The sequence below is a fragment of the Neodiprion virginianus genome, chromosome 5, assembly GCF_021901495.1.
Source record: "Neodiprion virginianus isolate iyNeoVirg1 chromosome 5, iyNeoVirg1.1, whole genome shotgun sequence".
In the NCBI taxonomy this organism is placed as follows: domain Eukaryota; kingdom Metazoa; phylum Arthropoda; class Insecta; order Hymenoptera; family Diprionidae; genus Neodiprion; species Neodiprion virginianus.
In genome coordinates, this window is record NC_060881.1 from 8,682,529 (window position 1) to 8,708,913 (window position 26,385).

General features: G+C 37.9%; 3 protein-coding genes across 9 annotated transcripts in view; all 3 read right to left on the reverse strand.

Annotated features, from left to right (window-relative positions):
- LOC124306257 (NAD(+) hydrolase sarm1) overlaps nucleotides 1-26,385 on the reverse strand; it is a 197,302-nt gene that overhangs the window by 82,934 nt on the left and 87,983 nt on the right. The window lies entirely within an intron of this gene.
- LOC124306261 (uncharacterized) lies at nucleotides 751-25,363 on the reverse strand. Its single transcript, XM_046766753.1, has 5 exons — nucleotides 25,182-25,363; nucleotides 6,028-6,138; nucleotides 3,141-3,451; nucleotides 2,749-3,074; nucleotides 751-2,683 (listed from the first exon to the last, which is right to left on the reverse strand). Exons 1-5 carry the CDS (start codon nucleotides 25,271-25,273, stop codon nucleotides 2,375-2,377), a joined length of 1,149 nt encoding a protein of 382 aa, XP_046622709.1. The 5' UTR covers nucleotides 25,274-25,363; the 3' UTR covers nucleotides 751-2,374.
- Nucleotides 3,409-4,084, reverse strand: LOC124306263 (thioredoxin domain-containing protein 6-like). The gene has a single exon (XM_046766758.1). The coding sequence runs from the start codon at nucleotides 3,937-3,939 to the stop codon at nucleotides 3,469-3,471; it is 471 nt and encodes a 156-aa protein (XP_046622714.1). The 5' UTR covers nucleotides 3,940-4,084; the 3' UTR covers nucleotides 3,409-3,468.

The window sequence follows — 26,385 nt, forward strand, 5'->3', positions numbered from 1 at the left end:
GAATAAATTATGCTAAATCCAGCGTGCTGTAAATAAATAAATTAAAAAAAAAAAAAACCGTCACTTGGGTCCACTCGAACGCGAGGATTGATCGAAACCGCAACTGAAATAAATAAGAGAAGACCGCATGATTACCTACAAGTCAAACAGCCAGTGCATCGATATCTTTTGACACTGATTGACCTGAGCGCACTTTGGCCGTCGGGCATTGACCTTAGAAGAGCAAATAAACACTAGGCGCAGATGGTTTGTCTAATTGGTTAATTATAAGTAATTTCTCAGCGCTGAAAGGTCTTCAAATCTTTCAGCCAAGCGATAAGCCCAAGATCCGATCGGTAGTTTGGATACGTTGTAATCATTTGCCGCGATTAAACGGCGTGATTCAATTTATATATGTATAATCGATGAGCGTTTCATTGAACTCGGTCACTTACGGCACCAGCTGCAGTCAAGAATTCGTTGCCGCGTATGCTGTTATAGAATAACGAAAGAAACGAGGCTCGGTAGACCTGAAACTGATCATCGACCGCAATCCGCGATACGAATATTAGATGTGAGACTAAACAACGTATAAGATGCGCGATTCGAGAGGTCTTCAATCCAGCGGTAGAACCGTCCCAACATCGCAACAGCTGCATTTCTCAGACAGACCAGATTTTTCATCTTAGACGTAAGGTCGCTGTTTTTTCATCTAACCCGGTTCTTTTTTACCGTATAATATTCTTCACCTTCGCCGGAGTATGCGGAATAAACACCGCATGTGTGCATCGTAAAATCTGAACGCGGAGTTGAAGTAGCAGCCGATGATCAGCGAACGTGTAACGTAACGAAGATCGCAACCTTGTACAATTCGGAGTTGTATATTATTCGCGAAGCATGCCAAGCAGTCTTCGTTACCTCGACGTGTGGGATACATAACGTAAGCACGATGTGTCGGTTGGTCGGTGACGAGGAACCGCGGCCAATGAGCAGAAGAATTTTTGTCGTAGGCGTGAGCAGAATCATCGTAGTTTTTACATGGATTCATTAATCACTATGCAAATGCGGCCTGAATCATGGCCGATAAGTACCATTAAGAGGCTTGTATGTTGTAACGCACTTGTGGATACGGTTAACAATTAGAAGGGGGATGAGATGGCTTGCTGTAGTTGATTGCGTGGCATTGCATGGTCGGGTTTTACGGATTCTACGTATGACCCTCACCGAGAAGCATCAACCGCCAAACAAGGTGAACGATGCATAAACAGTCATTCCATCACGCACGGTTACAAGTCGAAAAATATAAGAAATCTCTGTGTTCCTCGAAGGTGAATAAAAAGCACAATCTGAGTCAACTTGGAGCCGATTACACGCTAAGTTGTAGCCGTTCAGCATTCGTCATAACTAGATCGTAAAAATAGCGTACGAAGAATCGCATCGATAAATGTGCGTTGTATGCACACGACAATTTTCATTATCCTCCATGGTTTCCGTTTGATTCAATCTCTCGACCGCTTTCTAATATTGCACCATGTTGCATTATATTGCGGGCTTCGTATTTTTCACCAAGCTTACGAACTATGGTTTCCAGCATACCAACAACTCTCAACTGTTTCTCTACCTCGTCGAAGCGACAGTTTCCTAATTGATGTAGCGCAAGGTTGGAAGCAGTTTTACGATGATTATAATAACACCGTGTGCTTACGCGTGTTCTTTAATTATTCTTTAGTTTTTGCTCGATTAGTAATTGAGAGGTCTCTATTCGTGGCAAAAAGATAATGACATCACGTCGACAATTGTTGAATCAACAGATTCTTTTTGTCAACCAGAGGTCAATGCAACAAGGACGAGTTTATATTTGCCGTTTACGATTTCAAATCGTCATGTCTGCGGATCAAGGGTCAGATTTTGATTGGGACAGGTAACGATTTATCACGGAGTGTAATTATGGTGGTTTTCAGCGTACGTGATAATCAATGATGACCACGAAACCCTCAAGACCATGAAACTTGCATCGCAAAAATATTCCACTAGCTGCTTAACACACGATTGGACTGCATCAGGTACCCTGTATAAGGGAATCGTGGAATCTGCAGGTTCTTTTACATGATCGAATCGAACAAATCCCTGTCGTCAACGTCATCGTCGTTGTCCTCCTCCTCCTCTTCTTCCTCGTCTTCGTATTCCTCTTCTTCGTCAACATCCAGCAAAGAGTCACCGAGTCCAATGGGCAGTTCGTCGACGGCGCTTTCCGGAAAGTAGAGATCAATCAATTCCAGAGTTTCCTCTTCGCTTTGGCTCTCAAAGTACGGCTCGATACCCGCAAACCCAAGGAAAGTTTCCTCGTTAACGTGGTTCACGACAACGATGAAAACCTCGTAGCCGGTCGGGTACTTCACCTTTGGAACATGAATGTACGTCTGTAGTACGAAATTATGTAAATCTGAACAAGGTGAACCTTTTTCTCGAAGCTTTCAAGCGACGAGGCAATCCGCTTCGCCATCGGTGGATTGTCCATTTCAAATACACCGAACCGTTCGACGGCCTCAGCGTGATTCGAAAGAGCCTCCGCGAGTTCCTTGATCCTCTGGGATTTGTATTTGAAGAAGCACTTCGGTAGCGGTGGTGGCGTCTCTTCGTACGGATGATAGCTCTCCATGTACTGCGGAAATATGGTCTTGAAGACGTGGACCTTGCTTCTGGCCTGAAAAACTGCACATTAAACGAACCTCCACCGTCAATCCTTGGACAAACAACCGGAAAGTTTACTTGAGGAGGAACCCAGACTGCTGGGTAAGTCCGTTTCACGTCGTCCTCCACCTCGGGGTCCGGTTCATGAACATGGACGTGCCGGCTGGCAAAGTCCTTGATTTCGTAGGAGGTTCTGGTCGGTGGAAGCAGAGCTCCAGCGCCGTGGATCAGAGGTGGAGGTTCGTCGTAGATTATCTTCGACAAGTACTTCTCCACGTCGTTTATTACTCGGACTGGACAATCGGTCGATTCGTCGGGACACTCAACGGGATATTTAACCGGCCAATCAGGGTGCGGTGGTCTGCCCTTCAGCCTCATGATCATGCACTTGCCCTCGGTTAAGCCTGGCGTTGAAAAGAAAATTTTTTACAAAAGCTCCGTTGAATTCTCTACATACTGCATGTTTATACCGAAGATGATGTCCTCGGTGATTTCGAAATTGCTCTCGGTGAACATATCCTTGATGATGTCCTCGGTCAGTTGGATTTGTACTTCCTCGACGACGTCGAAGCACTGCTCGAATAAATCGGTAACGAGTTCCACGTAGGGTGGTGCGTTCTTTTTGTCCCTGGGATTGCCCTCCTCGTCTACGAAGACCCAAGGAAACAGGAGCAGGGCGGTTTCCTCACAGAGTTCGAACATCATCTGACTCAGCATGGCCTCGTACTTGGCCTGCTTTTCGGCGTCCTCCTTAGCCGCGATCGCCTTTTCCTTGGCCAGTCTGGTTGGAAAAAGGTGTCAACGAATGGAAGCGGCGAAAGACGAGCCTAACCTCTGTTCCTCGAGAATTTCCCAGCGCTTCTGCTCCTCGGGGCCACGTTCGGAAACCGGGAGTGCAAACCTGGGCGCCTCTTCCTGCTGGACTCGTTTTATCTCGTCAAGCAAAAGCCGGGAAAGGTTAGGACAGTGGGCACCGAACATCATGTTCACCATCGTACCGTTCTGAATGAACATCCAAACGGGTTCGCTCTTCCCCCGGAACCGTTCGAGGTCCGTTATGTCGTTATTCCTCGCAACCGCGTAGCTCAAGATGTCGCCTCCAGACTCTAGCTTGATCTTTCTCAGGCTGCTCACCATCGCTGAGCACGGACCGCTCCAGTCCGAATAAATGTCGACCAGAACCAGCCCCTTTCGCTCGAGTATCAACGCCCATTCGGCATCGTTAGTTACTTCCGTTTGCAGCGCTACCGGCCCACTCTTCTTCGCCATGACCGCTAGAGACTGTCAATCGACGCCTAAGCAGAATCCCGTCATTCCCGATGGATCGACAATCACTTGAAACGGTGATCGATCATCTATTCGACATCTTCACGCTGGTATAGCTTCAAGTGTCAAATGTACACTTTGGGACAATGAATCTGAGACGGTTGATTTTTTACACTAGACAGTTACGTTGGCAACACAGAGAAACCTACAGCGCCACAGTCGGCCGAGCACGAAACAAACTGAATCTCAATAAACATGGTATAACCCATGACCGTCGAATCTAATCTTAGAATATCGCGAGGATAATGACTTGTTGGATTGACGCGTCAAAATTAGGTTAGATCCGACGGTCATGGGTTATACCATGTTTATTGAGATTGAGTTAGTTTCGCGCTCGGCCGACTGTGGCGCTGTAGGTTTCTCTGTGTTGCCAACATAACTTCTAGTGTAAAAAATTATCCATCTCAGATTCATTGTCCCCAAGTGTAACCACATGGTTCACGCGTGATTCGATTGTCGTTTTCTGATTGTCAGACCGAAGAAGCCAAGCCGAATAAGAGACGATGAATTGTTTCGGTCGGATTGAGTGTGTTCTCCGTAAATATTATAGATTTCTTTGAAAACGAATGACGTGTAAAAGAACGTGTTTTAAAGGCATCCAGTATTTCGTCGCATGTACGTACATACACGTATAAATTTAGACCGTGATTGTTGATTTTTTCGCCAAGTATCGCGTCGTGACTTTGTCGGAATTCCACCATGAAGTAAAACAATGACTAACGAAAAGCACGAACGAGGAGTTCGCGAGTGGCGGCAGCTTCTCGAGGAATAATAAAGACTTTGAAGAAAGCTTCGACAGTTTTAACTCTGATGGTATTCCCCCCACGAAACTGAGTAAACTATATTACTACTGTGTAAAACTGTGAAAAAAATGTTTATAAAATTCTATCACGTAAAAGTACTGCGAGAGTTAATTTCCAATTTCTGTGTTAATTATATGTATTAATGGTAATGTTGGTACTTGAATATTCATCTGCCCTCACTGGTTGTTGTTTACGGTGATTTAAAACATGTTTATAACTAAGTAAATACAAGAGAAAAAGATTGCACATGTATTTTGAGAAAAGTAGAAAAAGATATAGATCTTTTAATGCCGATCATTTTATACCTAAAAACTCAGTATTATGTTAATTATACTCGTTTTTTATAAAAATTGTTTAAAAAATCTGGAAATATGCGTAACTTGCATAAAAATAAATTTGGATGTGCCGTAAAAAAAAAAAAACTAGCGTTGTATTTTAATGCAACATTATTGCTTAAGAGGGAAATTCAAAGTTATATTTCGCAGGCCTGTGTAATCGGAAACTGTTCTGAGAGACAGTTTTCAACACGTGGCACACTCCCGTGATTTTCGTAGGTATAATACGCAATATACATACACTTGACACTTCTCCGTACGAGATGTAGATTATCCTTGTTCGTCTGGGCGAGCCGTGGGCGTATATACCGATGTAAGAATGACGAATAATTATAATCTTTGAATTTGTCATCTCGACGAGAATGAAAATTGTTGCATTGAGATTCCGAAATACACCGATGACGGCATAACGATTAGCAAGTTTAAGCAATCCGAATTCAATCCTGATCGAGTCACGTTGTTCTCATTGAGACAGCCCGCACCCAGATTTTCCCCCTTTCACCAAGTAAATCGAATCAGGGATACACCGCAGACGCCTTCCGCGAGAATTCCGATTCGGATGACTAACGCGTCTCTTCTGCATATGCGTGCCAACTGCAGTTGCTGTATTCGTTGAATACCAAGGTGTCATCCTCTTGTTCCGGGATTCTTTCTCCATCGTATCAAATTTGTAGCGCCAAGTGTTGGACGGTGTTATAATAATTCGTATCGAGCACGGACTTCTTTGTCGTCCACAGTTGTAAACGCAACGCGTGAATCAAGTTTCCAAGTGGATTACTTCAGAGAACGTAACTTTGTATGTGGGCGTTGACTGGAGGAAATCAACGCTTCGATAATCACGCCGCGTTATTCGTTAGAAAAATAAAATCTGTATCTCAATTCCAGTTTCTCACCTGCAGTAGTCTCGAGTCTCACGACCCCGATCACCATCGGCTTCAAGCGTAAATCTCGAGGATATTATGCACCCATTAATTCCACATCTTGCGGTTGGAGAAAGCTTTTTACTTCAAAAGAAAAAAAAAAAAATCAATCGGTAGACACATTTTGTAGAAAATTTTCTCGTGGGAAGACCATATTTTGTTATAAGTACCAAAGTTAATGAAATTGTTCTTTCAAAATTACAAAGAAATTTAACCGAATGAAAGATTATACTTATAAATACGAAATTTCAATTTTCACCTAGTAAATTTAACGAAACAATAATTTTTTCGGGCTATTATCAAAATAATAAATACCCTTTGATAGATTCAATTAAATTACTTCGTACAGTTCACTGAATCTATTCGGTGGATAAAGATTATTTTTGTCGAATAGGCATTAAATTTTCGCAACAGTTACAAGAAAATACAGTAACAGTGATCGTAACGAGAAAGAATAGTAACGGATACTAGACTTTTTGATAACAGCTAGAAAACTAATTTTCATTTTGTATCTAGGACTAAATTTTTCGACTGTGGTAAAAAAATGAAAGCAGTCAAGGACTGAGCGGTAACCGGAACTAAAAATTTCTCTCATTGCACCATGAAATCAACCAAACCTTTTGGTTGTGTGAAAATAATGATTGATAGGAAATTTCAATGGTTACGACCAAATTTTTTTCTGAGTGTGTCGGTGGCGCATGGTTGCAAAAATTGTCTTGCTGCTTTTCAAGCTGCTCCCACTTTGAAAGCCAACTGCAACATGTAAGCCTCTAATTTGCAGACTTGCCCCTTGCTTTCGGGTCAGACTCCAACCGTCTATCCGCAAGTCTGGCGAGTGCGTAAAGTGTGATAACTTTAACGCCATAAATACAAACAGCGATAAAACGAGCCCAACAAGGCCTAACACCGTGTATTTGTATCGGGAGTAAAATGAGCCTGATATATTTCGTCCGGAGATGTATGTTCTTAGTGCGCGAATAATTCATACGAGACAATTCCATCGCTGTCGGTTTAACGAGACAAAGGAAAGCCGCGTAACTTCTCATCTCGGTCATTATGTTACGCGTATTGTAAGAAGCTTCGCTGTTGCTACTCCGATGGCCTCCTTTTTTCCTCCCTGTATGCGTGTGTATTTTTCTCTTGCCACTTTTCAATTTCTCTCCATAGCGACACGGAATTTGCATGAAAATTGTCGCGTCGTTTGACCCTTATTAAATCGAAGAATGCAGAGTATCGCGAAGATGACTATTGCGAGAAACGAGACGACGAGAATTAGGACTGTAAAGCAGAGAATTAATTCCTCGCTCGTAATTTTTACACCACGCAATGATTCCCAGAATTCAAACGAATCAGTACACAGCAATTTTCACCACAGTGGGCGAATCTTTGCAGTCTTCCCTAATTTCAGCTATGTGCGAACGTTTAAAAAAATCGCAACCTCGATTCGACAAGCTCCGTATATTAAAGGTACGTGGCCTTTCTGTTTTGCAATACGATATCATGCCTGCTGATGAGGCGCGAGGCGTCGAATTTCATCGACATCTTTTGTTAGGAAACTTTAATGTCATTCGAATGACCGACACGTGTAATGAAAAGTCTAAAGTCACTCAGCCGGTTTGTTTTAATTCCCAATTTACAAACCTGCGTATTCGTTAAATGCTTCTCTCTTATTGTATTTCGTTTAACCGCGGAATGATTCACAGCCGAAAGACGTTTTTTTTTTTTTTTTTTCATTTCTTTACACTCTACGCGACTGTAATCATCGATCGTAAAATTGAGCTATCGATATTCGCTGCGACGAGTGATTATTAAAATTCGCTGCAGTATTGCTGACACCGAATTCAACGTGTTGCAGCAATACTACGTAACACAATTCAACCGGTGGAATTTGTGTCACGTAGAAAATTCACTTCAGGGTTCATCGGAGTTCATTTCCTGAGCAAGGAAATCGGTTTTTCTCCAATTTTCACCGTTCATCATTACGCATTGGTTCGAAAATTTACTCGCATAATTTTGTATCTTGTGATTTAATAATATATGTATAATTTAGGGCTATCTATAATACGAGTGAAGAAGAATTTTTGATTAAACACTTGTAATTTTTATAAAAAAATTGTAAGTTTTACGAAGACAGCAGCAGATACCGGAAAATAAAACGTTTCATGAATGGTACGTGAAATAGCTTCGCAAATTGCAACGAGGCGTTGCTTTTTAGCATTTTTACGTTACACATCGGCGACCGGGATAACAAGATGGGATATTAAGCTAAACTACTAGGCTAGACTAAGAATTAGGCTGCGTCGTAAAACTAAGTGAAAACCTCGACTGCGAGCCTCCGGTGAAGAAGATGATTGCGGTGGATCCAGGAAACGAGACTTCCGTAAGAACGCATTAATCTCTGCTAGCATTACCGAAAAATCTTTAAAATCCTTGAACTCGTCGAGTTGAGTAATTTTTAACAAACGAATTCTGAGAATGAAAAATCTGCCATTTTTAACATCTTTAAGTAACACAAATCATTTCTGTCACAATTTAACCGTTTGAAGCTCTAAGTGACAGTTAATCAACAATGAGTACAAGTTTTATGGAATTTCACTGATTGACGAAAAAGTAAAGAGACAAGATTGATAATTTTTAATAATTATTAACAAGTTTCGTATTTGTCGGGAGTTATTCATTTGTATTTCTGCAATCGAGCATCGAAATTCAATCGAATCTTTGGTATTTATCTTTCGCTTATATATATCCGTGTGTTTTTTATTTTATTCTTCAATATTCTTTCAATTCTTTGAACGGTATTCACGCTTTTTTTATACAAATACGAACGAATGCTTAGACTTCATGAATCGTTATCTTCATTATTGCAAGACATTGATAGAAGCTAAATTAACGATGAGTAAATGATCGCGTTTATTTTGGAAAATTAGTTTTAAATCCAAGCACGACAAGAAAAGCAGTTTTTCCAGTCCGTGAGTCTAGGTATATAAAAAACATAAACGTTCAGCAAGTATGTTGCACGATAATTATACCGTCTGTGTAATCACGTACAGTTTTTATCGCCGTCAGCTTTCGTTAGAAAACCGTCTAATATACAATAAATCTATCGCGACGTATCTGGAACGAATCGGTAATGAACAGTTAATAGAAAAAACGCTCATCAAGGTTGTAAGTTTAATAAATATACCGGGTACAACAAGAGTACTGCAAAAATTGAAACGAAAGAAATTACGATTGAAACTCGAGCCAAGATTTATTCTCTCAGAAAATCTTAAAGTTGATTTCTTTTGTTGCTTCTTTCTTTTTTCATCATCATCGCGCTGTAATATCAAATAACTAATTATTCGATACAAATAGCGAGTTATAAATACATGTAGAATATATCAATTAATTATTATAGTTGAAAATGAATTGACTGTGAACTGAAATTTCGTTTAAAGAAATAGAATTTTCAGTTGGGTCATAATGTTATTGGAGATGACAAAAATGTTCTTTTTCGTTTGAATAATACTGGCAGGAATGAAGCTATTATACACTGAATACTCGAACAGGAATTGTGAAGAAAACGATCCGTTTCATCGCGCGGAGAGTCGATGCATGCGGCTTGTGCGAAAAATAAATACAGAAACCCGAAGTATTTGTTGTACAAATATGGCCGATGTACAAGTGCGCTGCAGGTTACGCCGGTTGTTTTGACAGATGTTAACGATCCATCGTAGTCGGGATATTGCGTTAGTTTTGCGAGAGAATAACCTGGTATGGTATATAATCCATGTATTGAATATTAATACACGAGGTAACGCATGAAAATTATGTAGAAACACCTGAGTGGAACCGTTGTATGTATAATTTACAATATAAATAATTACAGGCAGATCAAGTAAATAAGATATCCATATTTATTTGCGCACCTTGTTTCTAAGTATTGTACCGATAATATTTTTCTTACCCGAATTATACACAGGTCGAGGTATGCAGGGCGCTGTAAACAGTAAAACCTTATTGTTATAGTTATTGGAAATTGTCCTTATGACGTCAGAGTATGGTTGTCGGCGCCATTTTATCACCAGATAATCCAAGTTTTTAAATTTTAACACTAGAACTACCAGACCAGTCAAAGGACTGGTTTTACAATTTCATTTAAAAATTCCTAATACTTAATGCTCAATTTTTTCCCGCAATGCGGAATATTTCGAACTAGCTTTGCTAGAAGCTGAGATATGTCAAATTAAATCCCGCTGGGTATTTTTTACACTCTCTGCCAAGAGAGAAATACAGTTTGGATGTTTGCCTGTCACTTAGGTTAATTCAACATAATCAATTATATATCTGTTCTACTATCCACACGCGAAAAAATTCGGTCAACGCGTTGCAACGGTCAGCTGTTAGCCTGAATGCATTAGTTTAATTTTTTTCCCCCAGATGACGCACGTTAAATTTTTTTTGGTCCGGGTAACTTCTGCCTATAAACTATGTAAAAATATTTCACTTGTACGTTTTTCGTACTTATACGCTACGTATTCCGTTCCCTAGCGTTGTTATCTATCGATTTATGCATTATTACAGCTGAATTTTGATTCGAAAGTATCGAATTGATGTTCGACTTGCCTACCGCTAGATGGCGCGCGCGTTTCGATGTTTCGTGTGCTTGTCTGCCGCTGGATACACACGTGCCTATTCCTGTCCCAAATATGTTGAAGCAAGTTCAGGTCAGTGCCTGATGTACAGGAAGATTCTTTACCTACCGTCACTAAGATGATACCTGTAAGACCGATGAAAATTATAAATTTTTCATTTTCCGCTCTTGAAGGTTCGGAATATTTGGGTAGTTCACTTCAAGGTTGTTCTTACTTGTACGTCAGTATTGCCGTACCCCTCGAAAAACGTATAACTGAAGTTTCACTGTATACGCGCATCTCGCAGACAGGTAAATCTATAGCTTCTCAACCCACGCGGTGAGACTTTGCGGCGCCTCGTTACCAAGAACTCAGAAATATATCCGCTTTCCCTGATTTCTTATCACGATTTTTATGGACAGGCGTCTGCAATCGAGATACGGAAGTTGGTTCGTTACCCTTAATTGTGTCTATGCCCGAATGTGGTGAAGATTTTTTTAACAACAATCTTTTAAACTCGCGAAGCATTTGCTAAAGTATAAGTTGTTGCCGCTTGGAGTTTTTTTCGCGTTCTTGAGAAAGGGAATTTTCCGACCCATTAGATTTGCCGGTATTTTTTGTTCCTTGATGTTCTTCACAATTTAAGATTAAATATAAAACTGGGAAAAATCGTTATCTGCACATCGAACTTATCGAATATAATAGGTAGTTCGACTTTTAAAACGGTTCGCGTGGCTGATCTTACAAGAATTTAGAATTTTCTAGAATTACAAAATTTGTAATTCCCTCTTGAGCGGGGAAATAGGCGAGGGAAAAAAAAGGAAAAATACCGATTACGCTCTTAAGGTAATTAGGTCTCGATCATACCGTTCGAGTAGAAGGAACGAGAAGGTGGTCGAACACCTTAAGCGCATGCAACCAGATCGACATACTTGTACGGCACGTCACGTAATTCTCATTAAATTGTAAAATAAAAAGAATAAAAAAAAAAAAAAAATAACAAATAAATAAAAAACAAAGTCCATACTGTATATAGTAATAATAGTATAAAAATAAGTAAAAGAAACCTTTTTATGTAGGAAAGTCAGAATGCATCCTGAATAATAATTTTCTGTTCAATTTTTTCTTCTCTCTGCATCGATAAATATCTTTTGAAACTGTACATGCACGGGGTTGAGAATTCGGCATAATCGATCTCGACATCAAAATCTGATATTCAAGTTTCGCATATGCATATAACTTCTACAAATACGGTAACGGTAATTTCACACGCGCGACTGAGACGTGAAATAAATGTGCAACGGATGCGTACAAATGGAACGGTAATTAACAACGTTTATTGAAAAATTTCACATCGGTTTGATTAATTCGTCAGGTAAGCCGGGGAAGGGATAGATGGATATAATATTTCGATCGCGTGGGAGTTCAACTTCGTTATAAGTGTGAAAGATACAAAAGCCTAGATGATGAATGTCTGTCTCTAGAAGGGCATGCCTCGCGTTTTGTAATTAGTAATTGCCGTTTGGATGAAGAGTAATGGCCGGTTGCGATTGTCCGTACGCTTTTCGTCCGTGAACATCCGCATACACACACCCTGCAGACAACATGCAATACATATCCGATGTATCGCCTATGGCATCGGGAAACCGCGAATGATCGGAAGTAGCTTAAATCAACGATCAACGATCATCAAAACTTATCGCCGAAACTCCGAAAGGCAATTTGAACCCAGTGAAATGATTAGCCATGATTTCTTCACGGTTGTTCGATTGTTCTTTAATTTCTACGAATTACCAGATCCATGATTCAGGGTTGATTTTTCTATCATTCCCAACGAACTTCAGAACAACGATACAGAAAATTTATTTACGATTTTTAGAAACAAGATTCCTTTGTTTTCAGTCTTTCAAATTTATTCAAGATTTTGACACTCTTTTGTATGTTGAAACAGATTTTTCACTCTTTCTTTTATATTACATAATTTATAATTCATGCATCGTAATTTCCTGAAGATACTTTCCTCGATTTTTTGCATCGTCCTTATTTGAGTCACGGGTAAATTTTATTCCACCTACTTAAACCACAAAATGAACCAAGGTTTCCAGCGAACGATGTAACATTCTGTCGGTGTCTACAACTTCGCCACTTATCGTTAGCGACGACGACTTTTACTTTGATTGCCGGTGCTGAATGTGAGAAGCTAACAATTAGGCTCGAGGTCTTGCAGACCCTGACAATCACCTTAATTACGTTTCAAAGGATCGGCTTCTACATTACATTATACAACGGAATAACAAAAGACAAGCGCTATTGACCGTCAAAGCAATCGATTGGTCAAAATTCAAAGGGCCAACATAGCAGTCGACACCTCGTGAAAGATCCACAAAATGTGCTGGAATGTGCGGCAATTAAGAGGCTGGTGAAAGTGCCGTCGTACCTTCACTAATAAACCGCATATGTTTAAAAAATATGCTTCAACTTCCGAACTTTCATTCAGAGAACAAAAGTATAATAAATCAGCTGATACGAATTCAATCATCAACAACATCTTAAAAGGGGAATTTCCAATCGTAAAAGTATGATATCAAATCTCACGATCCTGATAAGTCTGCATAAACATTTCACTCGCTGACTGAAGATCATAATACGTTAAGTTTTGATGAGGATGAGATTACTGATAAAGCGGACAATTGGCACGAAGCGTCTCATTAAGGAAATGATACACATCTCAATGAATGATACAGTCAACAAACGCCCTGACATTCAACATCCAAGCCAATTATATTCTAACAGTATTTAACTGTCAATGTCCATCTTTGCAAAACAATATTTTCAAATTCTCGCGCCTCTAAAACTCCGATCAAAACTTGATCCGTGATCGATTCACACCACTCGAGTCATCGATAGTTTGTGCGTCACCCATTTTTGACAATTTAGTAAATTCGACTTTCTTTTTCGCATATTTTCTCAAAAATTTTCATTGTAAATTAAAATAAGAAAGAAAAAAAAAAAAAAAAAATACATAGTAGTTTACGTCGTTGCACCGTGTTCGTAAATTTGTAACTCTTTTGTACAGTAAATTTTTACTAAATTGACAATTATTTTTTAACTGTGTACATCAAAGACTAAATCATCGCATTGTTCAGCAGTAGCATTCGCACCGCGAAACGCGTTCATTAAATTGTCAAGCAAAGAGTGCAGCGGCATTTATTATATGAAACGTGGTTGCGGTCAGTTTTATTTATTACACCTTTGCGGCCTCGCTTGATGTGTACGTACAGTAATTAATAGATTGCGTAACGGTGCAGCGGCGTTTCGCAACATCCGCAACTCCTACTGTATTTGCTAACACTAATTGCTCTTTAGTACGACGCGACGCCAGTCAGTCAGTCACTCAGTCATCCTTGAGACATCTTTTCGTCCCATCAACTCGCAGATCTATGATCCATGATCTGTGATACATGCGATGTTTCGCGTGACGCAGATTTAGGTACGCGCATAAAAATGGGTACTAGAATTTGTGCGATTTTTTGGAAAAAAAAATCCGAGTATCAGGAGGAACGTGAAACGAAATTATACGGTAATCAAAACCACCCGCCCAATTTCTTTTCTGCACAACTATTTCACATCAAATATTAATCGTAAGCTTTCAAATCTGTTCACCTAAGTGTATGCTTTTTGAAGATTTTGAAGATTTTTTTTTCATCTCACTAGCAATTTTTTTTTCTCACCTTACGTAGAAAATTATATACAAATTCAGAATTACGTTCATCATCATTTTTCAAAATTCACCCGTCTTAAATAAAATACTGTACAGAAAAATATCGAAATTCCAGTTTCGATGGTCTCCTCGATTAGATTTTAATCCTGTCTACATTCACACGTAAACAAAAATTCTTCTGTATAAAGAAACACTTGACTGTATTACTATAAGTCAGATATATAGAGGAAATAATTTGTCCTCGACTGTTTCCTATTCTTTCGTAAACAACGAACTACCTTCAAACTTGTCGCTGTTTTTTCCAATTTTTTTTTTTCTTACGGATTGATGGAGGATAATTACACTCATCGATGCGATCATGATAAAATATTCGTATTATCGTTGAGACCAGGTGTGAAACTACGATGTAACAAAAACAAGAGTAACGAATGAACATCTGTAAAGGTTCATCTGCAATTAGCAAAATGTTGAAAGATTGAAGTTACCTTGCGTAAGAGATTACATTGTTTAGTGAATAATGTAGTAAAGATGAGGGTGATTAATTTTACCAAAAACAAAAGTCAGACATATAAGGTATATAATTGAATTACAGTTGTTCCAGTTGTTTGTCGAAAAACCAGTTTCTTTCTGCGCTATTTTTCACCTTTATTTATTAGTATGGAAGAAAAAAACGGGTACCTGTAATAAATTTTTCAGAATTCTAATTTCCAGTGAAAAGTCGTATGATATAAGTACGTAACAGCTGAAAAGAATCAAAAGAAGAATCTTAAAAAGATGAAGATTCTATTTTTTCGCGGTAATTATCCAAACCTTCAAAAGTTTCTATCCGTTATATTTATCGCATTTATTCATTCGTTCACTTTTTTTTTCTGTGGCTAATATCTTAGTTTTATTTTGTCAAATCGCCGAGCAGGGGAAAAAGAAATTAAATTTCTCCATATAAATGTGGTTGAAGATATGGGGCCTCGTTTCTTTGACAGAGTAAACAACATAGCGAATCCGTCTTGATGCCCCGTCTTTTACACGTCGACTCGGTATCACGTTATTTATATCTTTAGCCTTACGTGTACGAAGTTACCAGTTTCTTGGTTCAGTATCTTGGCCAGACTTTCCCATGGGAGTTACAGGATACAAATACCTGCTATACGTACAGTAGCCGAATGCATATTCAATAAGCTGAAATAGATTCCGCACCAACGAACCTTAAAAATTTTTTACCTCCTTGTTAAATCCACTTTTCCACTTTTTTCTTTTATCTGGTTCAATACTACCTTCGTTTCATTTCTTTCGATTTTTTCTTCCCTCAATACGAAAGTAAAATTATCTGAACGGCGATAAAATACCCGTAAAAAAGAGAATATTGATAAATAAAGTTCAAAGTTGATTTGAGAATAACAACAGAGATTGAAAAAAAAACACAAAATATATAGCAAAACATCCGCTGTCACAAACTTAACGGCATGGGCCATAGATTCAAATGATAAACGTACATACCGAGCTGCCTACGTGAATGTTTAAATAAAAGGGCCTAGTGTGTCAGGGTCGAAGAAGGATATTGACGCTATCCGCCGGGCTGCCTCCGCTTTTACAGTACCTTAACAACACCTACCTACCAATTACATACCATACCTTAAAATATACTTATACAATGGTTTATGTAACTGGGTATAATGTACAAAAATTGGATAGCTGGTACGTAGGAATTCTGATAAATGTACGTACGTCACACTGCTGAATGCAACTTGGCCATCCTGTAATAAAATAAAGTTATGTATGGACCACTCAACGCAACAAATTTTTATGCAATTGCCCCATTTCCAAAAGTGTACCTTACATTTATCCAGAATTTTTTTTTTTTCGAGTATATCCGATTCATTTGTGATTTTTGAAATCACAAGGTGTATGTGGCTGTGATTTAAGAATCTGAAAAATTTCTCAAAAATATTGAGTCAGCCATCAAAATTTTCAAGCCTAGACTCAGAATGAATCGGCGTTCGCTTCTACACTTTTTTGGGCTTCTTCAAAAAAGTGGAAAAAAAAAAATAGAAACAAACGTCACTCTTTTTTGGTCGGCTACTTGCATATTTTTGTACCGGACTCAGAATTTTTAAGAAGCTTTTCAAGTTTTTCACAAGAGATTTTTTATGCTTAGAGATGAGAAACTGTTAAGAATAGAAGCGAATACCCGCTCACACTGGGTCTAGGCGTAAAATGTTTTATATCTGACGCAAGATTTTTGAGAATTTTTTCAGCTTTAAATTACGGCCAAAGACATGTTCGTTTCAACAAGCATAAGTGAAGCAGACAAACTACAAAAAAAAACACTGAAAAAATTCGGGGCACTCTTTTGAAGTTGGGGTATTTGCATCAAAATTTTTTCAACGTAATCAAAAATAATGAGGGGCCGAGGTTGGTTGAGTTGGCGTCAAGTGCCCCATATATATTTTCAGGCACATTACATATACGTATATGTATATATAACCCCCGTAATATGGATTGATGTTTCCGACGATTAGATTCAAACATTAGTAGGTATGTATTTTGTATGCAGCAAGAGATACGCGGAGTGAATTATACAACGTGGAGGATTATATGCCGCAGCTTCAATTCGCGTTATGAACATGGTACATATATGTATATGTCGTATATCGTGAGTTTTTCTAATGACGAAATGATCCGTGCGCCTGAGGCAGGCAACCGGAGTTACAGCTCATGTTTAGGTTGAGCACCGTATCCCGCCATGGCCATCCCAACCTTCAAACATCACGTGTTAAACACGCCTGAATATTAGAAAATGGTGAAAATGATGAAAAATTTATTTCGGACAGCGAACTATGTCAATAATGAGACAATTAAGAGTAGGACTTTCATAAAATTCAGTTATTCATCGCGACAACGGGGTGGTGAGATACGGTGCTCAACCTGGACATGAAGTGTAATGCCGGTTGCCTGCCTCAGGCGCACGAGTCGTTTCGCTGTTAGAAAAACTCACGGTATGTATTGTAACTGAGATTGAAATCTTACCCTATCTCCATTTACCATCTCCATCATACATTTCGTTAACGACTCGACGTAAAAAATTGCTAATAACAATATGCCGAACGAGCAATTGGTGAAAATTGTTCAACTATTACGGTGAAAAATGTTTAGATCGAGATCTGAGTAGTTATGAAAGGTGGTGATTTTTTTTCACAGTAAGACGGACGTATTGATAATATCGATTTTTTTTACCTTCATTTAATTGTTATTGACTGAATATTTTTATGCTATGACTTGCAGAAACAAACAGTTAGAACTATCAGTTATTTGCGATTTTTTAAGCAAACTTTTTTTTTTTTTGGCTTAGTTGAAAAATAAACCACCTTTTACCAACTTTTCAACGTGGAACCTTTCTGGATGTGCACGATTATTTCTTTTTCGTCCTAATTCACTTCTATCACAATTTGTCGCATGTATTCATTATCTTCTAATTTCTTTGACAATTATTTCCGCAAACACACTTTGAATATTATAACAAAAATACAGTTACTCAGCGTACGTAACGTTAGAAAAACAAGCAGAATAAATTTCTCGGAATCTTAACGGCTCCGCTGATCTTTACCACCTGCATATATTATATACAAATAATATTCCTAGTTAGACGTATAATATTATTCCTATAGATTGACTTCACAGCTGCTACTGTCACCGTGAATGATATATTATTTACCTCAATGTACGGCAAACGTTAAATTTCACATTATTACGCACATTAGCAGTGATGATTTTACGTATCTCTTTCATTTCATGAGTGAATTAGAGTGCTGCTTATATGTATCGGGTTAGGTATTTCGTATAATAAATGTTACATAAGCATAATTTAATATAGGGTAAAAATCCGACTGCATTTACGAAATTCAGAGTACATTTTGCACAAATTTGACTGTACTTATGCAATCCAAATCAAACCTTACCAGAATCTGCCTGAATTTATGCAATTCGAGGCAAAGCTTACCGTAATTTGCCTGCATTTATGCAATTCCAGTCAAAGTTAACCGTGATCCGCCTGCATTTATGCAATTCCACTCAAAGTCAACCGTAATTCGCCTGCATTTATGCAATTCCACTCAAAGTAAATCCTAATCCGCCTGCATTTATGCAATTGCAGTCAAAGTTTACCGTAATCCTCCTGCATTTATGCAATTTAAAGCAAACTCCAACGAAATCCGTTTACATTTCAGCAACTACGGAGAATTTCGTAATTTATCTTATTCTTTGCGATTGGACGACTTTTGATTTTCTTCAGTCGTGAATCATGATGAATGATGTCGATCGGAGACAAGTATTCTCATTTTCCGAAATGCAGATTGATTTCTGTAAAAATTTACCATCAATTGCTTAAATGCAGCGAATCGCGCATGTACTATTTCCACGAAATAACTTGGTATTGTACTTGAAATACACCATTTGCGCGGGAATTATGAATGACTCAATAAATTGAAAGATAATTGTAACTGTAATTTTTGAGTATGTATAAGCATAATATGCAATTTAGCAGTCGACGGAACTGTGCGAGACGTCTAAAATTTTTTGGCGAGATTAAAAATTGAAAGGATTTATAAATGAGGCTTATAGGCACGGGGAAACGAGTGGGCGAAACGGGATTCGCGACTTTGAGCAGAGGACACGCGTACCTATGATATACGAATACATATATAAAACGGTAGAGCGTTATAAAATTGATGCAAGGTACAATTCAGTACTTGATTCGTATGCTACGTACAGATACGTATTATGTTTAGCATTTGCATAAAGATCGAACGAAGAAAATATCGTAGGTCATACAAGTGAGTGTGTCCGACGCTCTGCGGCAAAAAAATAGAAAAGTACAGACTAGAAAAGAGATAGAGAGAGAGACAGAGAGAGAGTGAGTGAGAGAGAGATGGGAGATACGTAACGAGGAAGTTTGCAAGTAAATTTATTTCCATTTCAATAACATAATCTCGGTACCGGAGCTCAGCTCGGAGATAAAATGGGGGGGGGGGGGGGAGGAGGAGGAGGATATAAAATGTTTAGCGATAAAGTGTCGTATTCAGCCGTAAGATATAGTGACACACTATATATTATATTCCACAGAAATACGCGGGTGACAGTTATGGATGTGTATATTATATTCGCGTATTAATAGACACGAGGGGAACTTCTATAATCCTCCTGCATTCCGGAGTAATGGGAAAAAAATCTCAGGTTATGGCCACTAGGCTCAGCGAAGAGACGACCGTTTCAGTGAGGATCGTTAAAAAGTTGGTGTAAATTATCTCGAAGTAAAAACGCGGTTTAGTGTCAAAAATTAGTTGCTTCAAGATTCATTTACGAAGTGACAAGTTTTCGTTTGCGCGGATTTCGCATTGTCGATTTCTGTCGATTTTTTCAAGCATTATATTATGGGACATGAATTTTATAACTTTTACATAATCTTACTAGCGAAATATTTTTTCTCGTTCGATAATGACAATTTTCTTGTCATTTCTTGGATTATAAGGGACAAAACATAGTCGCTGTGCATCGATAGTTTCAGCATTAGCGATTTCAGGTTTGAGGATAATGAATAGAAACAATTTATACTAAACATATGAAACTATGTCAATTGCGTGAAAATCTACTCCTTTGATTCAAGTGAATGAAACTTGAAAAATTTCCATTTTGCGATTTGCAAATACAGCTGTTTTCTTTTTTTTTTTATTACGAATGATTATTGATTTTTTGTTCCATCACTGTCAATAGCTGCGATTTTTCCAATTTACTATCGTAAATAATTTTGAGGAAACAAGTTCAAGGAAATTGTTTTTTCGCTTTAAAATTATTCATTTTTCTTAAAATCTTCGTCTCCCTTTAATTTTGATCAAACCACAAAATGTCACGAAAACTGAGTAAATAGAGATGAAATTAGATATACAGGTTTGAAAATAAAATTTTGAAGAATAGTTTTCAAATACAATCAAATTGTGCATAAAACTTTGGATTTGAAGGAGATGTACGAAAAAAAAAAACGGTTTGAAAAACCAAAGTTATTCTTTGAATAAATTCCTCTGTCAGGATTTACAATGAAAAAAATATTTGAAGAAATAAAAAACAGCGTATTTTCACCAGTTTCACGGTAGATGATGAAAAGAGAAGAAGAAGAAGAAGAAGACTGTACTAAACTTCACTAAGATACTGCAAGTGACCCGGTTCAATACTTGTTTAAAATACGTACATTATGTACACAATAAATGCAGTAAAATGGCGGCTTGTTGGCTCGTCTGGAAAGTTTGTGGTACGCTTACTTGTATCGTACATTTAATGAGCAGCAGGTATCGTTCCTGGAACGAAATTATGGAGAGAAGGCAGAAAAGAGGACTAAAAAAACATAAGCAAGGTATTGACGGAATAACCCGGAGCGAGGAAATACAATCAATCAAACTACCTTGAGAATTGCTGTTTTTTTCCCATGTATTCTTTGTCATCTTTTTGCAAACTCTTTGTAATCCTTGCATTCTCTGTAATTGTTTTCAATTTTACTGTAATCTTTGTAATCTTCCCGTAATCCCCAGTAATCTTTTGTAATCTTTGTGATCCCTGCAATTTTTCAGAATCTTTGAAATCTCTGTAATGGTTTGTAATCTTTTGTAATTCCGCTGTAATCTTTGAAATCTTTCCGTAATCCCAGTAATCTTTGTGATTCTTGCAATTTTTTGAAATCTGAAAAATTTGTAACGGTTGGTAATCTTTTGCAATCCTGCTGTAATATTTGTAATCATTCTGTAATCCCTGCGATCATTGTAATCAATTTGTAATCTTTGTAATTGTAATCGGTGTAAGACATTTTTGCATTCTGATCAACCCATAGGGAAAAACCGAGAACCTGAAGGCCGTGCAAGTTTTTGTGATCGGTTTGGTAACGAAAATTTTTTACCTACCAATTTTTAATCTTGTAATTCCTATCTTGTTGTATTTTCATTTTATCCAAACTGGAAATCGCTAAATCCAGATAAACTTATTGAATACAGAATTAAAATCGTTAAGAATAAATTGCAAAACGATCAAAGAGATCAGCTCATTTTATCAAAAATATTCAAAATTGTTATTATTTCTGAGCATGGAAGCCAACAGATCGAATCGATTACAGGTCAAAATTTTGATCCGGTAATGAATATATTCGTTCAAATTCATCGGCAGAAAAAAATTTGAAATTCAAATCGACGGTTGGGTTTTGTTTTAATCTGCATGAAAATTTATGTGCGCTACAAAGGAGTGACGACAAGCCGCAGAACAATGCGCTGCATCTAAGGAGACGATAAGCGATAATTATAAGGAGGTACAAGGATAATAGCGAATAAAATACTGCAACTATAATAAACTGCTTACGCTATGTTGCAATCGACATGCGGTGTTTGAATATTCTTATGGATCGTAAAACCGAGCGGCATTATGCAACATATGTGTAAATATAAATGCGAAGGATGATAAAATAACGAGCTTCAAACGCTTCGCGGTAGTAAAATTGGGAGGAAATCAATCAAGTTACGTATATGCCGATTGCATTGAGTGTGTTCGAATAAAAACTAAAGGACGATAATTAATAATATCGAGTCTCATTGCTCAATGGAAAAATTTTGCACATCGTGTTCTTGTTGTTAATTTCTTAGCTCTAGACTTGCATCCACAATTATTGCAATTGAGATTCAGAAGCCTAACAATCATTAATCAAAGTATTAAAATAATAATTATCATTGATCAGTTCATTTTTCACCGGTGTTTTTTATATTGAAATTAATCGGAGGTCGTAGATTTACAGTTAAACAGTTATGTTCGAAATTCGAAAGTAAATCAAATTTAAAACCTACAATATATGCTACGAGAAATTGAAACGATTGCAAACAACGATTTATCGACAATATCGAAGAGGAGAAAAAATTGTTTTTCGTTTAATAGCTAGGAATTCTATTCTTATAATCAAGACCAAAAAAAAAAAAAACAACGATATATTTTATTTTTCGTATAATAAAGTAGATTGAATGAATCTTTGAACATGCCACAATCATTAACTGCTTGCGGAAAAATTTATCAAACTTATTTCTTTGGATTTTAGAAAAACTGCCGCAAGTTTCCTCGAACTAATTATCATCAGTTCCTTTACAAGATTCTTCCTGAAATTCCTTCGATACTTAATTTTGTCCGCAAACTTTTTGGCTAATACGCAATCGTCCGAAATTCAAGAATTTACAGACATTACCGAGGTCGACCAGCTTTCAAAGAAACGCAAACAGATTGTAATCTAAGTGCAAAAACTAGTTTCAAAATCGCGTATAGTTTTCCCATGAAGCATAAAAAAAAAAAAAAAATACAAGGTACGAACGTAAATAAATAAACAACCCAGCACTTGTCACCAATGTTCTCGTTCGGATACCTGTACAGTAATTTTATTCTTTTTTACTTGTCGAGTCGAGGTTTTGCGGTACCGCATCTCTCGATCCATCCTCGAAAGATCGGGGACAGGAGATTCGGCGTAGTGACGAGACCCTTAGGAATTTGAGTGTCTGAGGTCAACGACTGGCCGTCTCTTGCCGGTCCAATTTATGCTACAACACGATTGTAAGTTTTTTTTTTTTTTTTTTCTTCTTCTCCACTCGTTTCTTTTTTTTTTTTTTTTCTCTCTGTTTCAACATACTTATAATGTCCGGTCCATCGATCCTTGCGGCTACCGTGTAACGAACAAGTCGCTTGTTTAAAACTCGCGCATTGTGTGTGCAGCGTAATAGGAAATTTTGCCCGGGGCTGAACACCTACGTGTACAAGTGATTTTTATCTATCCTTCCAGGTTAACTGATCGAATCTCGATTATCATGCTACGCGGTTATAATCACAATCGTAACTTGTTGTATGTCATACAAGCAGTTCTTTGTCTAATTGGAAAATAATGATTTTTTAATCTGCGTAATATGCTGTTTCACAAATAACACGCGACGTAAGCTGTAGGAATAATCGTCCGTCAATCGATCGACGAATTAACGCGTTTCGGTAAAAATTGCTAATCGGTTTTCCTTGAATTTTCAGCCTCGAAATACTTCGCGAATCGGTCAGATCTCTGCAATTTGTTCTATCTTATAGGCTAGATTCGCGTCAAAGGGATATTAGATATTCAATGCATATGACATGTCGCCGCATTAGTTGCTGGCAAACTGCATCGTTCGTGTATGTACAAACACTTGCGCGTATATAAAAAATAAAGGAAAAAAATGTCGAGGCGCGCGCGTTACACGGCATAGTAATTGTAAAGGCAATAAAACGGTGTTTGTCTTGCAATTGGAACACGTACCGAGAACCCGGAATTGGCCGCTGGCCTCAATTTGTCCCTTGCGACGTGCTGCGTGAAAAAGCTCGGATTGTTCGCGCAGAAAAAATTGAAAAATTAATAAGGTTAAATCCAGAGAAATCCGTGAGAAATTAAACTTTGGCATTGTAACTGGCCAAAAATCAATAATTTTACGTTAATAGTACGCTGAATGTTTGTCATATTATTACAATTACTTGATCTCTTCAGAGATATGAACATCGAAAATGTTGGAACTGTAAGCAAAAGCCTCAGCGTACATTCAAGTTTGTTAAATATTGTATAGCGAATTCGTTTTATTTTACTTTACGCTGGTTCATTTTATTTAAAGGAGTATTTTTTAAAAAGACGCTAGATTCGATATTTTTTTTAGGTAGTTGATTCAACGCTGCTATTTGTTGATCGTAATCAATATCGGCGGAGCATTGTAAAAGTAAAAATAAATAACGATACGATTATCATGAAAAAAGTGTTTCAGTGAATTTGTGGGAAACAGTTTTTTGAATCAAACAACAATTTGATGGATGTTCAACGTAAAACGATCATCTCGTGATTATAAATTTAATTAAAAGTATCAATTATTGGCCAATAAACCTCGTGAATGTTTTCGCAAATCCTGTTTTCAAATCGCGTGCGAATCACCGCGATGACTTACATCGAAAGATGCAAATCAGCGTTCGATTTATGCAATCCGAACCTTCGTTAACCGGATTCTCCGCTTTTTTCCCGAGGAGAAACACGCCTTCGATTAATTTCCATAGCTATAAATTTTCCTATTTTAAGAGTTCAATTTCAGCTGGAAGGTTTGAAAATTACAAGAAAAACCGACTTTTTCCAGTCAAAACACCGTCGAAAATTTTCATCGAAATATCTTTCACTGAAAGTTTTTATAATAATTCAAATCAGACTATCGATCAAATCTTACTTCCTAAAAACTGTCACCTATTAATGTCAATGCAACGTTCTTTTTATTCATATCACCGATACTATTTGTGCAAGTCCGGAAAAAAAAAAATTCGTGTCCAAAAGTTGACTCCTTGTTGCGTACGATTCTTTATATAACAAGAGTATGTTGCGCGTTTTTTCACGGAGCACGAAGTTGAGGTTAGGGTCGCGCAATGTCAGCTTTGTTCGCGACAGCGCATGCGCGCAGACTTGAAAGTTGTCTTTTCGGTACTCGGCGCATGCGCATTCGCAGACTCACTGAACCGTCATAGAAACGGGTAATTTGTGCACGGAAAACACGAATGGAAAAACATTTAAAACATCCTCGCGTTGTATAACAGTACATTTCGTAACGAGTCAAAAAACGTTATCGGTACGAGTTTCGATCCGTAATTTGCGTCACGAAAGGCTCGAAATCGCCAAGTGGTGATTTTGAGGTTAGATTGTTAAAAAACGACTAGTTTTAAAACCTATGTATACAATGCCAACCACTCACCAATTGCAATTTGTTGATCCTGGTCGCTTTGTTTTTTTTCGGATCCAAAATGTTATCTGGAGCATGCATATTGGATTGATAGCACAAAACATGACGTTTTTAATAATCAAACTTTCAAACTTGAAAATTAGTCCGGTAGGTCAAGGACCTGGGGCGCAGAAGCTACGGAAGGCTTGTCCTGGTAGTCGAGATCTACGTCTCGCAACTACGGATCGCTTTTCCTAGTGCTCGAAATTCACGGAGCGCGATTTCCGTACGTCCTCTCATTTGAGCGCTCATTTTCGGACTGAGGAATTCTGCTCACTGATTTTCGTCGTAATAGATTCTCGAGCTCTGACGTCAGAAGAGAAAAAAATTTCGGTTACGTCGCTTTCTGGACATCCGGACATCCGAATTCGGTTTCTCCTTATCCATACTTCAATATATACCTAGATAATATATAGATTTCTCGATATCCAATTGGCAGAAATAATACAACACCGCAAGGTACGTTCGAAAATGGTTACCTAAGCTCTTTGAAGTCGGAATTTTGAGCGGATGGTTCGGAGTGCAGTGGCAAGTGGGAGTTTGTACAACGGAACACTGTCAGGGAGTGGTCATCGTTCACTGTATCGTTGTCTTCACGAATGACAGAGATTCGGTAGGGGAAACTTTAACCCTGATCACTTGTCGTCAACCACCCACCGTGCCAAGTCGACGTACGTCAAAAACGTTGCCTTTTGAAAGTATGATTACCAGAGTAAAAAAGAAGAAGAAAAAGAACGTCGGATAACCAGGAAATCAAGCCAAATTTTTACTGAATATGGCCGGAAGAGGAAAAATTGGAATGAGAATTTCGTACCCAAAGTGAATTTGAGATTAAGAAAAAAAAAAAAACAGTTGGATTTGCAAATTTGTATTCCGAGTGTCCGTAATTCTGTGTCTGATTAAAAAAAAAAAAAAAAATAATAAATTTGCATTATAGTTAGTAAGGTTATAAAATTACGAATTCTTGGAAAAGAATCTACGATTTTGCTAATCTGGAATGACTTTGAAAGAGTTGAGTTTGCAAAATATGATTCGCATATTTTTTATATTTCACGAAATTTGAATTTCAGACGAACATAAAATGGTGAGATATGAACATTCTTCCCGAAAATGCATATTTACGTTAATGTAACCCTATTATAACAAAAAATCTTCAAGTCCCAATTTTCATCAAAAT

Coding starts and splice junctions, on each gene's coding strand:
- LOC124306263 (XM_046766758.1), bottom strand. CDS start 3,939: ATGGCGAAGAAGAGTGGGCCGGTAGCGCTGCAAACGGAAGTAACTAAC.
- LOC124306261 (XM_046766753.1), bottom strand. CDS start 25,273: ATGTTTTGTGCTATCAATCCAATATGCATGCTCCAGATAACATTTTGG. Junction 6,139..25,181: donor GGATCAACAAATTGCAATTG/GTGAGTGGTTGG, acceptor TTTCTTTTGAAG/TAAAAAGCTTTCTCCAACCG. Junction 2,684..2,748: donor CAGTCTGGGTTCCTCCTCAA/GTAAACTTTCCG, acceptor GCAGTTTTTCAG/GCCAGAAGCAAGGTCCACGT.